We start from the raw sequence: 13,584 nt of genomic DNA, 5'->3' as shown, positions 1-13,584 counted from the left end.
CCGAGTCGTTTATGCCACCACGGGGCAGGTTGGTATCCAATTAACTTTTTTAACGTAGTCTGTCAGCTGCCTTTCCTAATTTGCAGCCTCTTGAACAGTTTTGGCGATATTGCATCCGCTGCCACGAGGTCAAGGATTGAAGCATTGTGTGTTTAGCGGAAGTGAAGTTTAACAGTTAGCAGGTGGACACGTCCATCTGTCGGAGTTTAAGTAAGCGGCCGACGTTACGGGGACATGAATAGTAAACAACAACGAGCCCACCATATAACGTGAACGTACAGTCTGTCGATTCGGTGAGATTAAAGCATTAACGTTACTTACGTCACGTGCGCTAACTACAGTGTTCTAACGTACGCTCACGAGCCGAGAGCGGTTGGTCAAGTTTGTGACGTCACTACACTACGTCCATTCCTGTCGCTAATGTTGTTTTGAGAAGCCCTTCAAGTGTATCTTTGTTTCCTGGTTAATGTTTACTCCAGTCACTATATGGCAATTGGTTTTAACATTCAATCAAATCACATTCCTTTCTGTAATTACGTTTTATATAATTTCTCCTAGTCAACATGGAAATCTTACTTATCTGAATGATAATTAATGATGAATGAACTATGACATTCTTCCTATCTACAACTGTTATATCAGATATCCACAACCGCATTCTTATACTAGTACAGATGACTTTTAAGTCTAGATACTCTCCACAATTACATTTTAGAAATGTAGAATGAACATGCTGGATATCTGTAATGCAATTCTTACTTGAAAATTGCAGTTGTACATACCCGTAATTATATTTTTACTAGTCAAAATGTATTTAGGATAGTCAAAATGACATCATGGATATCTGGAATTTTTCTTTTCATTTGGGATATCTGAAATGAAAATCATGATCAGTAACAATTGGATTCAAATATCTGAAATGAGAGTTTTTCCTAGTAAGAATTGCATTACAGATATCCAGAGTGTTCATTCTAGATATCTAAAATGAAATTGTGGAGAATATCTAGAATTGAAAGCCAAATACACATGAATGGAAAAAGTAACGTGATTTGTAGGAATGTCACAGTGTGTTCTTTTTGACTAGAAATAATTGAATTACAGATATCTTCAGTTCAACAGGCACACATAAAATGACGTCAGAACCACCGTAGGCCTCGCGCTCGTACACGTGCGCATGCAAGCAAACGTGCTTTACAAAAGCCCACCTCTCCCAAACGGGCCGTTGCCGGCGAGCGTGCCGCAAATAGGCGCGATACGGTTGACTCACACTGGTCAAACGAACTAGACTTTACCCTTGGAACCTGTTTGGGCATGGTACGGATGGACAGTGTGAGTGCGCCCTTAGTCTGATAATGAAAGAGTTTGATTACTCGTTAGAAAGAAGAGTCGTCAACACACAGTAGTGCGTGAAGTAAATTCTGAGGCTGAAACAGCAAAGATCAGATTCTTATACAAGGAAGGCGGATCGAGACAGAAATGACATGTGCTTTCATCTCATTGGCTAAAATGCATAAGCATGACTGTAATTGAGTGACGGTGAGTGTCATCATTTAGGGAAAAGTGCTTCAACTGCAACAGCAACTGCAAAAATGGTCCTTCCAGGTTAAGGGAATGATCAGATTATTGAAGTTCCCCCCATTTACATCAGCGGGGGGAAATGAAGGAGTAACAGTAGGGGGCGCTCCACAAACATACAACTGGTCAGAATACGCCTTTTTTCTGATTCACCTTTGTCACAATCACAACAACTTGGAAAGCGGGGAGAAAACGTCGACTTTTGGACAGAATTAGGACAGAAATGGGCCTTCTTGGTAGTGATATAATTTGCCATGGCGAAGGTAAAGCTTGTGTTGTTGTTGTTTTTTTATGTAGTTTCTGCTCTTCTGCTTCCTGATTTATTCTATTTCCAGTTCAGAAACCACGGAGTGGGGAGGGGGCGTTATAACAGACGGAGCATGCGCAGATGAGTAATCCTATCTTTATCCAGGAACGCTGTTTACATGCAGGAATTCTCAGGGTACTGAAGGAGTTATCTAGGTCTGTGAAGCAGGGTATGAAAACTCAGATTTTACCCGGAGTACGGTGTTTACATGACATTTAAGAGACCGGAGTATGCCCTTAACCCGAATATTTTAAACTGCATGTAGCAAGGGGTCTGATCTTGGACTGCCCTGACGTCAGGATCAGAAAAACCTTCAGTTACTGCTGCGATGCTGGTGACTACCTCGATACTGGCCAAATTCAAGTTTCTTCGTGCAAAGAACAATGAGGTTTGTTCAGATCTACAAATAATACTACCAAAGAAACGTCCACTTCTTGGACAAAAGGAGAAAAAAAAGAATGCATAATTAAGACAATAAAAAATGAATAAAAACTAGCAATAAAGATCATAATGACAAACTGAATGCTCTCCAAAAACAAACGATGGGGACAAAAGAAGGGACACAAACAAAACAACAATCTCCATCTAAAACTATAAGACAACTTCCCACTGATCCTTCTTCACGACGCCTCACAAACCCCCAACCTCAACAAACCCTTTCCACCTCTCTGAATGTTTTTTAATATCTTCAGTTGTATTTACAATAAATCCTTATAAAACAAAGTAATGTTTAATAAATCTTTTGAATTTGTTGATATTTAATGAATCCACACCATCAGCTTTAAAAATAAATATTTTTCATAACAGAATAATGAAATTATTTGTCTCTGTAACATCACCAAGTATTACAGAAATTAAATCCAGTTATTCTCAATGAATTACACATCTTACACAGTTGACTCAGATTCAGCCGAACAAAAACGACAGTCATCAGAATCAGTGGTTCCTCAAATCTTTAACATTTTTCACGTTTTTTATATAAAAAAATATAAAGTATTTTTAATTGGAAGGACCTTAAAAAGTGTCAATAGTTGTTTTATATACTAATTTAAAAATGTGTATCCATGGCAGTCAAAAGTATCCTCCCATTTTAAAGGTACCATATGGGATAATTTGAACAGATGTTAAACTTAAATACAAGTTTGTAATTCTTTTATTTAACGTCATGCCCTTTGACCACCTTGTGTTTAGAACAACTTAGACCTTCCACAGTTGATACTGTTTTTCCAGTTGATTATATGAGTGAGGGGGACAAATTTCACCGTACATTTCAGTAAAATATTTATGATTCATATGTGTCCCTTCATAACATTTAGAAACCAAACCCCATGATCAAATATATTCTTCCAAAATATGGGTTTTCCTTCAATTACGATATTAGAATTTAACCATATTATTTGCTGCAAGATTTCATCCCTGGAGGATGAAACTGAATTTCTTCCTTTAGAAACATGGAAACATTTTCAGTGAGATTATTAAACCATTTTATATGCTTTAAAGGTTGACTCTGTAAAAAAGGGTATAGTCTTTTTTGGAGTATTGGGTGGCGGCTTTCTAATATTTTACTTGAAAACCAGTCCTGATTTAAATACATTTTTTGAACAAAGGAAGCTTTCAAAGAGAAACATAAAGCCTCCAGGTTTAAAAGCTTTAAACCACCTTCTTCATGGTTATTATAAAGAACTCCTCTTTTATTTTTTTTCTGGTTTATTGTTCCAAATAAAATCCAAAAATGTTTTTCATATGTCTTAAAGAATGAGTGTACAGGAGTTGGAAGGGACATAAAAAGCTAAATAGATTGTGGTACAACCAGAGAATAAATTAGTGAAATTCTCCCATGTTTTCCCCCGCCTTGTTTGTAAAATCATATCCATCTTTATCAACTTATTATTGTAATTTACTGTGCAGAGGTCTTCTAAGTTGTTTGCAATCACAATACCTTAAACATCGACTGGTCCATGAGTCCAGATAATAGGTAACTTACATGGTATTTTGTAATTTGTCCCTTTTAGACCCCCAATCCTAAGAATTTTACATTTGTCATAATTTGGCTTCAAACCAGAATAATGTGAAAAATGTGAAAACAGGAAGGTTTTTGGATTTAGTAGAAAACTAGTGTCATAACTCCTCTTGATAAGGGCACAGATTTAGAAATATAACTAATATTCACAATTCTACAACTGGTTTCATTATATAAGACTTTAAACCAATTAGTTAAGGATTCACCAAAAGTGAAAAAAAAACCCATGTTTTGAAAAATTAAATCTAACCAGAGTATATCAAAGGCTTTTTTCAAATCAGCAATGAAAATCAGCCCATTTGTATTATTCAACTCATAATTTTCAATAATCTCCAGCAGCTGTCTAAGGTTATTACCAATGTGACGACCTTGCATAAATTCTGTCTGATCTCTTTGAATAATATTGTACACTCTTCATTCTATGAGCGATACATTTTTCAAGTATCTTAGTATCATAACACTGTAATGTGATTGGTCTCCAATTCTCAAGGTTCACAGGATCCTTAAACTATCCACTGGGTTCCTGTTTGAGTAACAGAAAACCTTCTTTCTGAGAATCTGATAGATACCCAACATTATATGAAACATTAAAACAAGAAAGTAATGTTTTTTTAAGCAAATCAAAACAGATTTGATACACCTCAGTGGGTATTCCATCCATCCCAGGTGTTTTCCCAGGGTTAAAGGACGTTACTGCAGAAAAAAGCTCACCATCTGTAATCAAGCCTTCACATACATCTTTTTGCAGATCGGATAGTTTTTTTTTGTAATTTGGTGGAAAGAGTTTTTCATAGTTGAATGAAATGGAGGACTTCCTTGCTTTTTTTTGTGAGAAAAATCTGAAGTTGCCGTTTTTGTTTGGTGGATGGAATAGAGTCACAACTTGTGAACTAAAAATGTACTCTAACACCGACTGGATATAAGTAGATAATAAACCCCCCCCCCCCCCAGTTGATAGATATCCCCAGCTGCATTATCCCAGAGTCACAAGTTCACAGTCATAAGTAATAGGTAAACCGAAGGCCAACGACTAAAGCAAGACAGTTGCATAGGCTCACCAGTTTCTTATGATGGTGGGTGAATAGTTTGAACATCCCTGGTAGAAGACTGATGTTATTGACTGCCGTGACAAATGTGGCCACAAAGTTTCTAACAACGTGCAGCCATATCCCTGCAGGGCGTCTTTCAGCCATGAACAAACCTGCTCAGTCATTAAACAAGTCCTCATTGTACATGGTACATGGGTGGGACTGTATGGGTGATATGGCCTAAATATAAATCTCTGATTTTTTTCACATCACGCCCAATTTACAATTTTTAATCGATTTTTCCCATCAAGAACCATCCTAACTCGGTGGAGTTGGCGGCTTCAGAGTTCTGGGACATGCAAGTTCACACTGGCATTCACATGCTTCTCCACCATAACATTGATGATTAACCAACAATAAGAATTTGGGGATTAAATGGACATAGGCATACAAACAGACAAAAAAGGAACATTTACAATACAAGTAAAGACTATATAAATGACAAAAATAAATAAGAGGCTACGTCATTATTGGGACCAGAGTTTACATGTAAGGGAATTAAGCCCTGTTTTTTTCAAGGGCCATTAATGTAGTAAAGTCATATTTCCTGCCCAGCAATGAGAAGGATACTCAATCATACGCTGCCACGCTAGCAAGCAGATTATGCCAGTCCGTGACTGACGACCAAACGGCCTCCTTCATAGCACGATTGATCCATTCAGTATGTGAAGAGGAAATTGTGTCATTCAGGGTGGACAGATTCCCCAACAGGAATAAACAAATGGGAAAAGGGAACTTCCTGACCAACAATCTTCTGGATACAGTCATGAACTGATGGCCTAAAGTCCTGTACCTTGGGACAGTACCATAAGACATGAGTTAACATGCCGTCGTCAGGACACTTCCAGCACGCAGGATCACTTTTAAGCTTAACCTTACACAGTCTAGAGGGCATCCAATTACGGAGGCACAATATTGGATTTTTTGCAGATATCCAGTATGCCGATGTTTTATATCTCATTTAGCCGATTACCGTTATCGATACTGATTTATACTCTTTTTATTTCTTTCCCCCATCTAATGCAGGGATCATGAAGTGTCTTCTGTTGTGTAATTAACATTTTATAATGCATATTATTCTTATCGTGTTGGCCCAACGGTAAATGCAAACATAAAGTTAAAACTTAAAATTACGAAATATGCATTCCTTGTTCAAAATAAGAAATAAAATACATTTACATTATGTAAAACATGCCATATTTATTTATGACAGTTACTTTTAAACAAAACAAGCAAGATATCCTACTTAAAACGTGATACGCTGCGCCATGCACTTGCACATTGCGCTGTCGGGCATTTAATCGGATTTAATCAAGGTACCAGCCGTCTATTTATTTATTGGTTTATTATATTATCGCGTTATCCAATATTTGATAGATCATTTTAAAGTTAATATTCCGTTAATAATCTTAAATTAAATTAACCTAGTGCGAACACTATGATACATGCACTTTATATTACGTAGCCTGTTGGCCCATTCCTTTTCTGTAAATGTAGTTTTGACAGTAGTTCTGTAGTTTCCCACACAGTTTCCAAGAGACTATTATTGCTATATTGTAAGATATTGCAACTTGCTGCTGCTCATAGAGGAATTGTTGGATCTCTGTAAATCATAATTAAGTCTGAATTTGGTCTCGAACTACTCAGTTTGTGAAGTGTCTTGAGATAACTTTTGTTATGATTTGGCACTAAAAATAGAATTGAATTGAATATTTCTGCGATAATATATAAATTAATTGTGTCTAATGTTTAAAAAACTATTCGCCAACAAGATCGGCAAAGAAACTTGAAACCTCCAGCTCCGCCTCCTGTCTGAAGCCGGCTCAAACGTTTAGGCCGATGAGTGATGATGAACCATTGTGCGCTACTCTTTCACCTGTGGCCGGCTCATCTACCTGGAGTAGAAGTTAGAACATAGTTACTGAAGTGTCTCAACATACTGCGAGTGTGGTCGGCGTAAGAGCATGAGCAGCGTTGGACGCGGCGAGGCAAGATGCAAAATCCCTCATTGAGGGAGAAAGAGTAGATGTGCTTCTAGTGCCTTTTTTTTTACTTTCTATGTGGGAAAAGCATGTTAAACAAAATATCAATCATAGCAGAGTAGTTTTTGAATCCTTTAAAAAGTGTTTTAAATTCACACTCAGTCTTATTTTCATTTAAACTCGATGTTGATATTAATATTGTTTTTGATCTTCAGTAAAAGATGTGTGATGATTCTAATAAGAAGAGAAAGATAAAAATCTATGTATCTTAAAAAATGGACCCCAAAGGCAGCATATATAATGAGAATATGAGAATGAAAGCCAGTGAATACAAGAGTGCGTGAGGGATAGATAACTCAATTTGGGGCATGTACATATGCGGTGTGTGGGAAGACTCTATGCATATGTCAAATGAAAGCAGAATGTAGGAGTCATGAGTTGGATTTAAATGTTACAAACCTCTGGGGAAGAGGGATGAAATCAGAAGCTGAATGAGTTAAGTGTCTTTTCAGATGATATGCCCCTTTATTGATTCCAGCAGGGAAATAAGCATCAAAAGTAATTGCCTAGAAGTCTATAGAGAAAAAGAGAGAGAACGTTTTTCAGATATATAATCATCCAGCTGGCCCCATTTGTATGTTTTAGGATGTTGTTAACCTTTATATAGGATTTGGCAAATTTTAAGAAAGAAGAAATATTGTGACTGCAGTAATCCATGAAAAGTAAATCAGACCTGAAATTCAGCTGTTGTTGAACCAGTCTGAGGTGGCCTTTGCTGTTTGCGTTGCTACTGTGTAAACATGATTGTGGAACGCAGGGCTTCCAGATGTTGCACTCGGTCTTAAAATGAGCCTCATACTGTGGGTGTTCTGTTTAATGTGTACAGTTTTCAGTCTCCCTAGAGATAAGGGGGGGTGATGAAATGTTCTGTCATTAATCAGGTTTATAACATATAGGCCTCGGCTTTAAGCTCTATAATGCCTCTCAGCTGCCTGTTTTTGCTAACACAAACCTAACCCTTTTCATATAACAAATGTCAGTGAAGGCAGTAATGAAGACGTATCATCTACATCAAGACACTGATGATTTGAAATGTGTCTTTTTTTGTCTTTTGTGGTGAGTAGAACAGGGTTCAGTAACTGCCCTGATGAGGTTTTTCCTCTGACTCCTGTTAGTCTTTCTGTTACTTAGCAGTGTGTGGATGGTTCTCATGTCCTCATCAGAATATATAAACCAGATATCCATTGAATTGAATATGGAAACCAGTGGAAAAAATACATGAAAAGTTGTGGTTCAAAGCCAGTTTACACCTAATAGCCTGGTGCTTTGCTAGTTAAGGGCAAGAAGACATTTTGTGCACATACATCCAATGTTTTTTGTTTTTGGAGAGTAGGTCCAGATAGTTTAGGCTGCAAATCTTTGAAACTGGCACCCTGATGCCTACAATAAAAGATCAGAACGAGTGCCTTTTACTTTCTGAACACTGACTTGATGTTGCTTTAAAACCGGCCTCTCTGTACTAGTTGCTTGCTTAAAACAGTGTTGATTTTTTTTTTTAAAGATTCTTTAAATTAAGATTTCATCTATTTAATAGTCTAAAATGAATTATTTTGATTAATAAATAATTTAGCAGTTGTTTTGGTGTGTGTGAAAGTTACAGATGGAAATATAAAGCATTATTCTGTTCTCTCATCTGCATAAAGTTGTACTCTCAAAGATTGAGTTAAAACATGGTGATTGATCATATGACCCACTAATGAAAGCACCACTACTAGCCTTTTTGCTAGGTATTACAATATGCGTGTCTGTGGAGGTATTCCCGGGCTAGATGTTAACATGCGGATTTAAGAGGGTAACATATAGAGGACGGACTGGAAGTTGAGAGGTGAAAGTGTTTCAATAAAGTTTACAAAAGAGCAAAGAAAAATAATAAGTCAACATACAGGAAGAATGCAAACGTGACATAATGGATGGATCTGAAAGAACCACCGTCTTTTAGTAATTTACTAGACATTAAAAGTTTTAGATATTTTACTGCTTCAAGGTTAGGCTGGGCGACATGTCGATCCAAATTATTTGAAAAAAGTAATGTGTAAGTTGCAGCATCCCTCCTACACACGTTAAACATCAAGCAGTGTTGCTGCTGTTGATGGTCACGTCTGGTCAGTTGTTTTTCAGTGGAACAGGCTTAAGGATGATCTGCATTTCACTCTTTTCACTTGTCTTTTAAAAACTGTATAGTTGATAAAGTGTTCAGTTCACAGAGACAGTTTAGAGATAAACCATTGCATTGATAGTCAAATCCCTCACATGCTTGCATTTGGCAGTTCTGTACGGAGCACACATAGTCTTTGGCGCACAGTCAACTGTGTGTAGTGAGTGTGTTCTGTGTTTTATTGAACAGACTTTTTTCCACTTATTCCCCTCCCTAACCAAGTCCCCCCCCCCCCCCCTCCCCACCCCACAGTATCTGAATGAAGATTTTGCTTTGCCTTCAGCCTGTCCTATCTCGCTAAATCAATTATATTAGGTTGTTACAATTTATTTATTTTTTAAATAAGTTTGTACTTTCCCAGCACTCTGTCAACAGCTGTAACTCAATGCCCCTGAGCAAAGTGCAAAGTCTACACGCCCTGCTCCACCAGTATCCGCTACTCATTACACTCATCACCACATCACCAGCTCTCAAGAGACTTTAAAAGCAGCTGGAGAAACACGACTGCTAAGTAATTTGCTGCTTATCTATTTTGTCTTTGGAGTTTTGTGTAAGTTCCAGTTATTTATCTCTTTTCGCTCATAGATGTTTAAATGTGACTTTTAAGTTGAGTTGTTATGTTTATGGATGTTTGACATTGCAAAAGAAAAACAGCAATATCTGTTGCATGTGTGCATTGATAAAACTGTGAAAGGGACTTTATTTTTCAGTTTTAGTTGTTTTTTTTCGCCATGTGGCATTTATACTGAAAGGCAAAGTTCAAATACTTTTTGTTTACTTTCATTCAGTTTTGGGGACACATTAACTTTCATGTTTAACTTGCTTTTTATCGCAAACATTTAAAGCTGAAAAACACAGAATATTGAACAGAAACAATATTGTAATGGATTGTTTCGGTCATTGTTCTATTTCTCTCTTTTTAATTGTGATGGTTCGCAGCTTTCAGTCTTCATATGCGATAGTAATTTGAAAACAGCACATTGGGCTCTGGGAAATGATAATTAAATAAATGTGTAAACAAGTAATAAAGTATTAAAAAATATTATTCAATATTGCAAAATAATCTTTATTTGCAAACCTACAGAGTACAAACATTTTTCATGCTTAGTTTCAGTCATATATAGCTTTGATATGACGTCTTAACTGCTCAGTGGTAATGGACTAGACAATTGTCTATATGTAATATCTCTCATTGCTGTGTTCTTACAGGAGTGTGCACTGTCAGGACCAGAGCATGTTTGTGACTGTGCTCCTGCTTCTGGTCACTCTGTGTGCCCAGGGAGGAAATGGCGAGGAGAGAACGGAGGCACAGAGACCAGGGCATGTTTCTGTGGTAATAGTAGGAGGCACGGGTGACCTAGCAAAGAAGTACCTGTGGCAGGGCTTCTTTGAGCTGTACGTTAACCAGGTCAGTTGTGGAAACACCTTTTCCTTCTATGGCGGAGGTCTGTCCCCTGCCGACACAGCCACACCGGTCCTCTTTGAGATCCTAAAGGCGGTGTCCTGCTCAAAGGATGTCTCGCAGGAGCGCTGTGCTCTGCTGAAAGAGCAGTTCCTGCGGCTCGCACAGTATCGGCAGCTGAAGACCCTAGAGGACTACCAGGATCTGGCCAAGCACATCGAGCAAGAGCTTCAACAAGAGGGAATAACAGAGGCAGGGAGGCTATTCTACCTCTCAGTACCAGCCTTTGCATATGCAGATATTGCTGATAAGATACATAATAGTTGCAGGCCGACCAGCGGGGCGTGGCTGAGGGTGGTGCTAGAGAAACCTTTTGGACATGACTTCAGGAGTGCTCAGGTACTTGCATCTCAGCTCGGGAGCTCCTTAAAGGATGAAGAAATGTACAGAATTGACCATTACCTGGGGAAGCAGGTAAGAAAATCCTACACAGTGTGTGCCTTTCACCTCTGACTCTGTAATTGAGATGTTTGGTTTCATGGTGTTGTTTTTCTGCTTTTGTGAAAAGGTGGTTGCAAAGATACTTCCATTCAGAAAAGAGAACAAGAAGTTCCTGGATCCCATCTGGAACAGGCACCACATCGAGAGAGTGGAGATCGTAATGAAAGAGACCCTCGATGTTAAAGGTGTTGCGGTGCATTAATACTGTTGTAATTAAAAGTGCTGTGTTAACCGTTATATGTGAGAATTAAACCTTAACGTTTTATAATAATGTGTCCTCAAGGTCGTATTCCCTTCTATGATCAATACGGGGTCATCAGAGATGTGCTGCAGAACCACCTGACCGAGGTCATGACCCTGTTGACCATGAGGCTTCCCGTGAATCTGAGCAGCAGTGAGGAAGTCCTCCAAAACAAGCTGCAGATCTTCAGTTCCCTGCTGCCTTTAGGAAAGAATCAAGCTGTGGTCGGCCAGTACCAAGCGTACAAAACAGAAGTACAGCGGGAGATGAATAAGACAAAAGATCACGCCAGTCTCACGCCAACATTTGCAGGTGACCGCTTTTCTTTCTGACCAGGATTTTATGTACTCTTTACTGTTGTGAAAGCCTTGCTATACAACAATTATAGTTATGTTAATAAGTGGTGCTGTTTGTCTTTCAGCTGTATTGGCACACATCGACGAGGCCCAGTATGAAGGTGTGCCAATTCTTTTGATCTCAGGGAAGATGTTAGATGAACGGGTGGGATATGCCCGCATACTTTTCAAGAATGACGTCTTTTGTCTTCAGAACCACAACAGTGTTCACTGCAAGCCCAAACAGATAATTTTCTACTTTGGGCATGGCAGCCTTCAATATCCAGCAATTCTTGTGAGTAAGAATTTATTCAAGCCAGTTTTAATGGACAGTCAGTGGAAGGAAGTGATGGAGCATAGAGATGTCAATATTCTAGGTTTGCCTATTTCAGATTATTATGTGCAAACTCCAACAGAGCAGAGGGAAGCTTATTCAGAACTTATTTCTCACATTTTTGCTGGACGTAAGAATAGTTTCATTAGTACTGAAAACCTACTCGCCTCCTGGGGTTTATGGACACCACTACTCAGTAGTTTAGTGAGCTCTTTTCCCCGCATCTACCCCGGGGGCACTGACAACGAAGACCTGCTGGACGTCCGCATGAAAGGGAAAGAAATTTGCTACATCAGTGAGGTGGTGATAATCAGCCCTGATCCGATGAGTGGCTCGTCGGCAAATGGTTTCCAAGTGATGCAAGGCAAATTTCGTAGTGCTGATATGATGTCGGGCTGGGCTGAGGAGCTGGTGGAGAGGCTAGCTGCGGACATTCAGGAATCAGCGGATGCAGCAGTGCGTGAGGGCGGTGTTTTCCACCTTGCAGTCTCTGGCGGATCCACCCCCCTCGCTCTGTTCCACAGGTTGGTCCTGCACCATTTCTCCTTCCCCTGGAGAAACACCCATGTGTGGATGGTGGACGAGCGCTGCGTGCCGCTGACCGAACTGGAGTCCAACTTCTACAGCCTGCATTACCATCTACTACAACATGTGAGGATACCCTATTACAACATCCACCCCATGCCAGTGCACATCAACCAGCGTCTATGTGTGGAGGAGGACGGTGGAGCGCTGCTGTATGAGAAAGAGGTCAGAAAGTTGGTTAATGGCTCCAGCTTCCACTTTGTGCTGCTGGGAGTCGGCTATGACAGCCACACAGCTTCGCTGTTCCCTGGTAGTAAAGTAGAGGAACTTGGGGAGAGTCTGGTGACCCTCACCGAGAGCCCCGTCAAGCCTCACCAACGCATGAGCCTCACTTTCAGTGCTATTAACCGAGCTCACACGGTTGCTCTTTTAGTGATGGGCAAAGGCAAGCATGAACTGATCACCCAGCTGAGTCGAGTGAAGGACAACCCAGACAAGTGGCCTGTCACAGGGGTGAAGCCTGCTGACGGCAGACTTGTTTGGTATATTGACTATGATGCACTTTTAGGATAGGAATTACATTCCTAACCTTTATCTACCAAATGTTTTAGAGCTGCTTTAATTTGATAGCTATGTTGAGGAAAAGAAAGTATGAGCCAGCAGTTAAAGGACCAGTGGGTTTACATATTTCTTTCCCTTATTAACCACAAACCAATGTACCTAACATCACTGCTGCATTTGTTTTAAAACTATGCCATCAGGTTTCTGGCAGGAAAGTTGTGTATTTGCCATTTGTAGTTAATGGGTTAAAAACGACTGATAGGTTCCCTTTTTTATTGAAAGTTCAAGTGTGTGTGTGTGTGTGTGTGTGTGTGTGTGTGTGTGTGTGTGTGTGTGTGTGTGTGTGTGTGTGTGTGTGTGTGTGTGTGTGTGTGTGTGTGTGTGTGTGTGTGTGTGTGTGTGTGTGTGTGTGTGTGTGTGTGTGTGTGTGTGTGTGTGTGTGTGTGTGTGTGTGTGTGTGTGTGTGTGTGTGTGTGTGTGTGTGTGTGTGTGAATTAC

At 39.4% G+C, this 13,584-nt stretch overlaps 1 protein-coding gene across 1 annotated transcript; it reads left to right on the top strand.

Annotated features, from left to right (window-relative positions):
- Nucleotides 1-10,421: 10,421 nt before the first annotated feature.
- On the top strand, nucleotides 10,422-13,238 carry h6pd (hexose-6-phosphate dehydrogenase (glucose 1-dehydrogenase); the record flags this gene model as incomplete). Its single annotated transcript, XM_083938803.1, has 4 exons — nucleotides 10,422-11,063; nucleotides 11,158-11,275; nucleotides 11,374-11,643; nucleotides 11,753-13,238. 4 exons carry the CDS (start codon nucleotides 10,422-10,424, stop codon nucleotides 13,096-13,098), a joined length of 2,376 nt encoding a protein of 791 aa, XP_083794929.1. The 3' UTR covers nucleotides 13,099-13,238.
- Nucleotides 13,239-13,584: the final 346 nt, after the last annotated feature.

The sequence above is a fragment of the Echiichthys vipera genome, assembly GCF_963691815.1.
Source record: "Echiichthys vipera genome assembly, chromosome: X".
NCBI lineage: Eukaryota > Metazoa > Chordata > Actinopteri > Perciformes > Trachinidae > Echiichthys > Echiichthys vipera.
The sequence above is the reverse complement of the archived record's forward strand: the minus strand, read 5'-3'. Positions and strand labels throughout refer to the sequence as shown.